Genomic DNA, 5149 nt, shown 5'->3' with positions numbered 1-5149 from the left:
TATGAGAAAGCCATGTGCAAGTTTCTAATTTGCACACTTTACTTTACTTTTTTTCTAATTATATATTATATTGTTCTTCAGTTTTTCTATCCAAATTTCATATATAATTCATTAAAATATGATTAATTAGTTCTTGAGTTATAGACATTTGAAATTTTTGGAAATCATTATTAAAGAAAATTTGCGATAGTTACAGCAACCACAGACATTTCTAAAAAGAAAAATTAAAAATTAAAAAACCTTTTACCGGTCATGGCCATATTCAAAAGGTAGGCCTCTACCTATGTGTATTGAGACTTCTTGCTTCTACAAGTGTGTACATTTCTTCATTACATTGTGTACCATCACTTCTGAAACACCCTGTATAATGAAAAAGATGGGCCTCTACCTATGTTTATTGAGACTTTTTGCTTATACTAATGTATACATTTCACCATTACATTTTGTAGCATCACTTTTGAAACACCCAGTATAATGAAAAAGTGTTCATGTATGGATTCCGCGAAATTTCAAACATTTATAACTCAAGAACTAATCAACCGAATATTAATCAATTATATATGAAATAAGGGTAGAAAAAACTGCGTGGAAAGAATAATAGAATTAGAAATAGCCCGATATTTCAAAATTTGCAAAAGTTAGAGCAACCACAGACATTTCTCAAAAAATTCAAGATTTTTCAAAAAGAAACCCATTTACCGATCATCGCAAAAATCAATACCAACCTTCCTTTAGTGATTCTCGACATTAAAAAAAAATTAGGCCCGATATCTCAAAATTTACGAAAGTTAGAGCAACCACGGGAATTCAAATGCGTACATACACACACACACACACGCACGCACGCACGCACGCACGCACGCACGCACGCACGCACGCACGCACGCGCACACACACACACACATACAGACATTTTGTAAAAAAATATGATTTTTAGACGTTTTAAAACATTTTAAACATATTGCCAACGAAAACTGGAAAAAAAATTTTTTCACGGAAACAAAACTTCCTCTATGAGGAAGCAAAATGAGGTAAAGTAATACATACATATATGAAAGAAAAAAATACCATTGTAAAAGAAGAAGAAAATAAACATAAAACAACAATAGCAAAGAGTAAAAATAGAAGAAAAGGATAATGCTTAAGACGAGTATCGCGCGTAATGTATTGTTTTACAATAATATTACACAAAGTTCTGAATATACGGGGATAGGAAAGCTACATTTTAAGAGTAACTAGCTATCGTTATTCGTTACCAAGTAAAAAAATGTAACTCGTTACCGTTATAGTTACTGATTTTCAAAAGTAACTCGTTATCATTACCGTTACTTTAAAAAAACAATTAATTACTTTTTCCGTAATTTTTTAATTCTGAAATGAGATCAGACAAACTAAAACATTTACTTTTGTAATATTTTATTACTGACTGTATAAAAATATTAATAAAACGCTTTTTATTTTGAAATTGTCAAACCATGAAAAATTTAAGAAAATCAATTTTAAAACACTCAAAATGTAAATAAAAATTTTTATTTCCATGAAATATATAAATATAGCTAAAGTGTTTAATTGTATTCTCAAGTTTACATTCAAATTTTTGACGTAATAATTTGAAACATATCTTAAATATATAATATATAATGTGAAATATAACGATCTATGATAATAATACAGTATGAATATCGATTGATACATGACGATTGAAGATGTAACAATAAAAGTAATTGTTAAATTCATTACAGTTACTAAAAGAAATAACTACGTTACCGTTACAGTTGTAAAAAAAGTAACGTCCTAGGGCCCCAGTGTTTTTTCGTAATCCTGTATAAAATATTAAAAGAAATTTTATAAATATATGGAACATATAAATATTGTATGCTGTTTATTATTACATTTGATATATTACAAAAAGTATTAAATCGAAACTCACCAGTACCATGTTGTGCAAATAAATTTTTCATATATTTATTATATCCGTTTTTCTATTCGGACTTTCAAAGGTGTTTCCGTTGATAAAACTATGTCAAATTTTAATTTAATATTCTCTAATTTAATTTTTTTGTCAACTTTAAAAGAAAATGTTCTAATTAATGTTGCTAAAATAACTTTTGTACTTATTGCAGCATATTTCATTCCTGCAAATTTGTGAATTCATATATATAACAATTTTACTATATTTTATAATTTGTTTATGCTTACCAATGCAATTCCTTGGACCAGCACTAAAAGGAATATAGTATTGAGAATGGTTAATGTCCTCTCGAAGAAATCTTTCAGGATCAAATTTTAGAGGATTTGGCCAGTATTTGTCATTTCGATGAATATGAAAAATTGCAACGATAATATTTGCGCCTTTTGGTATAGTCTTGTCACCTAAAATTTTTATACAGAAAAATTATTACTACAGAAGCTTACTATAATAGCAATAATGTTAAGTAATACAACCAAAATTAATTATACAATTGATATATACAGGGTGGTCTAAAAGTCCCGGAACGGTTGAATATCCCGAGAAATTGTGGGTGGATCGGAAAACGGAAAAATACGTATTTCCTATTTTTGAAAGAGCTATCGAATGATACCAAAATTGACCCCCCCCCCCGCCCCTGTGGGTGGGGCGGGGGACAACTTTAAAATCTAAAATGGGAACCCCTACTTTTTATAACAGATTCGCATTCCACGTTAAAAAGTACGTAAGTTTTGTCTGAAACATTTTTTTATTTGCCTAATACTTTTTGAGATGTTCAAGAGAAAATTTATAACTTTTTCAATGTTTAGCTTATGATATTTCGATAACTGTTTGTCAGAGGGAAAAGTAGTACAGGACTTTTTTACTTGATTTGGTCTCAGGAATATGCTGTCGCAATAGTGCTCTAATTATTGAAAATTTTTATGTTTGTAAATTTGGTAGATGGTACAATACACAAAAATTTTCCATAATTGGAGCACTATTGCGACAGCATATTCCTGAGACCAAATCAAGTAAAAAAGTCCTGTACTACTTTTCCCTCTGACAAACAGTTATCGAAATATCATAAGCTAAACATTGAAAAAGTTATAAATTTTTTCTTGAACATCTCAAAAAGTATTAGGCAAATAAAAAAATGTTTCAGACAAAACTTACGTACTTTTTAACGTGGAATGCGAATCTGTTATAAAAAATAGGGGTTCCCATTTTAGATTTTAAAGTTGTCCCCCGCCCCACCCACAGGGGTGGGGGGGGTCAATTTTGGTATCATTCGATAGCTCTTTCAAAAATAGGAAATACGTATTTTTCCGTTTTCCGATCCACCCACAATTTCTCGGGATATTCAACCGTTCCGGGACTTTTAGACCACCCTGTATATATATAATTCACAAAACAATATAGTACGCGGAAAATTAAAATAATATTTATTTTATTATTCTTTATTTAAATTTTATTAAAATAACATCACTATTCTTGTAAAATATTGATATCAACTACTTTTGTAACATATCTCTAAATCAGAATTTTCTTATTATTTACAATAAGTAATTCAAATAAGAATGCAAAAAGGAACAAACCTATTTTTATGTCTTTGGTTGCCTTTCGTCCAACTAGAGGTACAATGGGAAAAATTCTCATAGTTTCTTTTATGACACCGTCCAAATAACGCATATATTGTAAGTCCTCGTACATGATTGGCGCATCTATTGTACTTTTAGTTCCATAAATTTCGCATAATTCTTCATATACCTTTTCCTTAATGTAAAATAAAGAATTCATTTAAATAAATGTATGCAAAATAATATTTTTATTAATAATGATCGAAAGAACATTGCCCTTGTTAAAACAATTTTCATACACAAATAATATATGTCTAAATCTGTGTATAATTCTTTGTAATTTTATATAATTCTATGAATTTATATGAAAAAAATTTTAAAAGGAAAATTTACTAATTTATAATTATATTTAACCCTTAAACTACACACATTCAAATTGAGACATACACTACACACTGGGGTCAATCTGACCCCACTAATTTAAACAATTGCTGCAATAATACTATTAATTTTTTGATGTTGTAAAAAATTAGACATATTATGTGAACATTAACAAGTAGGATAAACTTGGTCCGAGCCATAAATAATAATTGCAATAATTTAAAAAAATTAAAATGTAGAAAGAAGCTCAAAAAGTGCCATTTTTAACTTTAAATTCAATAACTTTTTCATTTTTTAATATTTTAACCTAAAAATTTAACTGGATACTCTTGAAACAATGTTCTTTAAGATAAAAATAATTGCAATAGTGCACATTCCAAAAAAGGTATTTACTTTGACAGCCGAAGGTGTAATATTTCGGAAAAATTGAAGGCACATTTTCATTTTTTTAAATTATTGCAATCATTATTTATGGCTAGGAAAACCAAGTTTATCCTAGTTGTTATGACTAGTTGTTTATCCTAGTTAATATGACATGTCTAATTTTTTACAACATCAAAAAATTAATAGTATCATTGCAGCAATTGTTTAAACTAGTGGGGTCAGATTGACCCCAGTGTGTAGCGTATATGTCTCAAATAGATAGTCTTTTGCGTGTAAAATGTTTTTTTCACAAAATATATGATAAATAAAGGTTGAATACATTATTTCAATACAGCATCTGACGTATGCTCCGAGTTCGCAAATTATACGCCATCTAAAATTTATTATAATTATTATAATTAATGTTATAACTAATTTAAAAAAATCACACGGTATATAAATTAATACCTACATTTTTCTAGTTGAAATGCAGTAAAATTGAACAAAAAAAAATTATTAAAAAATTCCTCCCAATATTCGTATACTACACATGGGGTCAGATTGACCCCAGCGTCTCGAAACGTCTACTTCGAACGGCTGTCACTAGTCAACTAGCACCTTGGGACCCACAACTAGTGTGTAGTCTTAAAAAGGAAGACTTCAACTACCAATAGATGACGCCATAAGTTCCAACTTCACATTTTATATAGCAGATATTTTAACGCAAACTTTTGTTGGGGTCAATTTGACCCCAGGTGTAGTTTAAGGGTTAAATATGTTTAACTACGTATACATATACTAACAATACAGGGTGAGTAAAAAGTACCGGACCGGTGAAATTTCTCGAAAAATGTGGAAGATACGGAAAAAATCTTCT

At 29.1% G+C, this 5149-nt stretch overlaps 1 protein-coding gene across 1 annotated transcript; it reads right to left on the bottom strand.

The window, feature by feature from the left end:
* Window positions 1-1548: 1548 nt before the first annotated feature.
* On the bottom strand, window positions 1549-3843 carry LOC105571224 (cytochrome P450 4C1-like). Its single transcript, XM_012028692.1, has 4 exons — window positions 3547-3843; window positions 2200-2373; window positions 1931-2135; window positions 1549-1821 (listed from the first exon to the last, which is right to left on the bottom strand). The coding sequence occupies exons 1-3, from the start codon at window positions 3746-3748 to the stop codon at window positions 1969-1971; spliced, it is 543 nt and encodes a 180-aa protein (XP_011884082.1). The 5' UTR covers window positions 3749-3843; the 3' UTR covers window positions 1549-1821; window positions 1931-1968.
* Window positions 3844-5149: the final 1306 nt, after the last annotated feature.

Source organism: Vollenhovia emeryi, unplaced genomic scaffold, assembly GCF_000949405.1.
Source record: "Vollenhovia emeryi isolate VEMERY1.0 unplaced genomic scaffold, V.emery_V1.0 DF941009.1, whole genome shotgun sequence".
Classification (NCBI taxonomy): domain Eukaryota; kingdom Metazoa; phylum Arthropoda; class Insecta; order Hymenoptera; family Formicidae; genus Vollenhovia; species Vollenhovia emeryi.
Note: the sequence above shows the minus strand (reverse complement) of the source record. Positions and strands in the feature narration are given on the sequence as shown.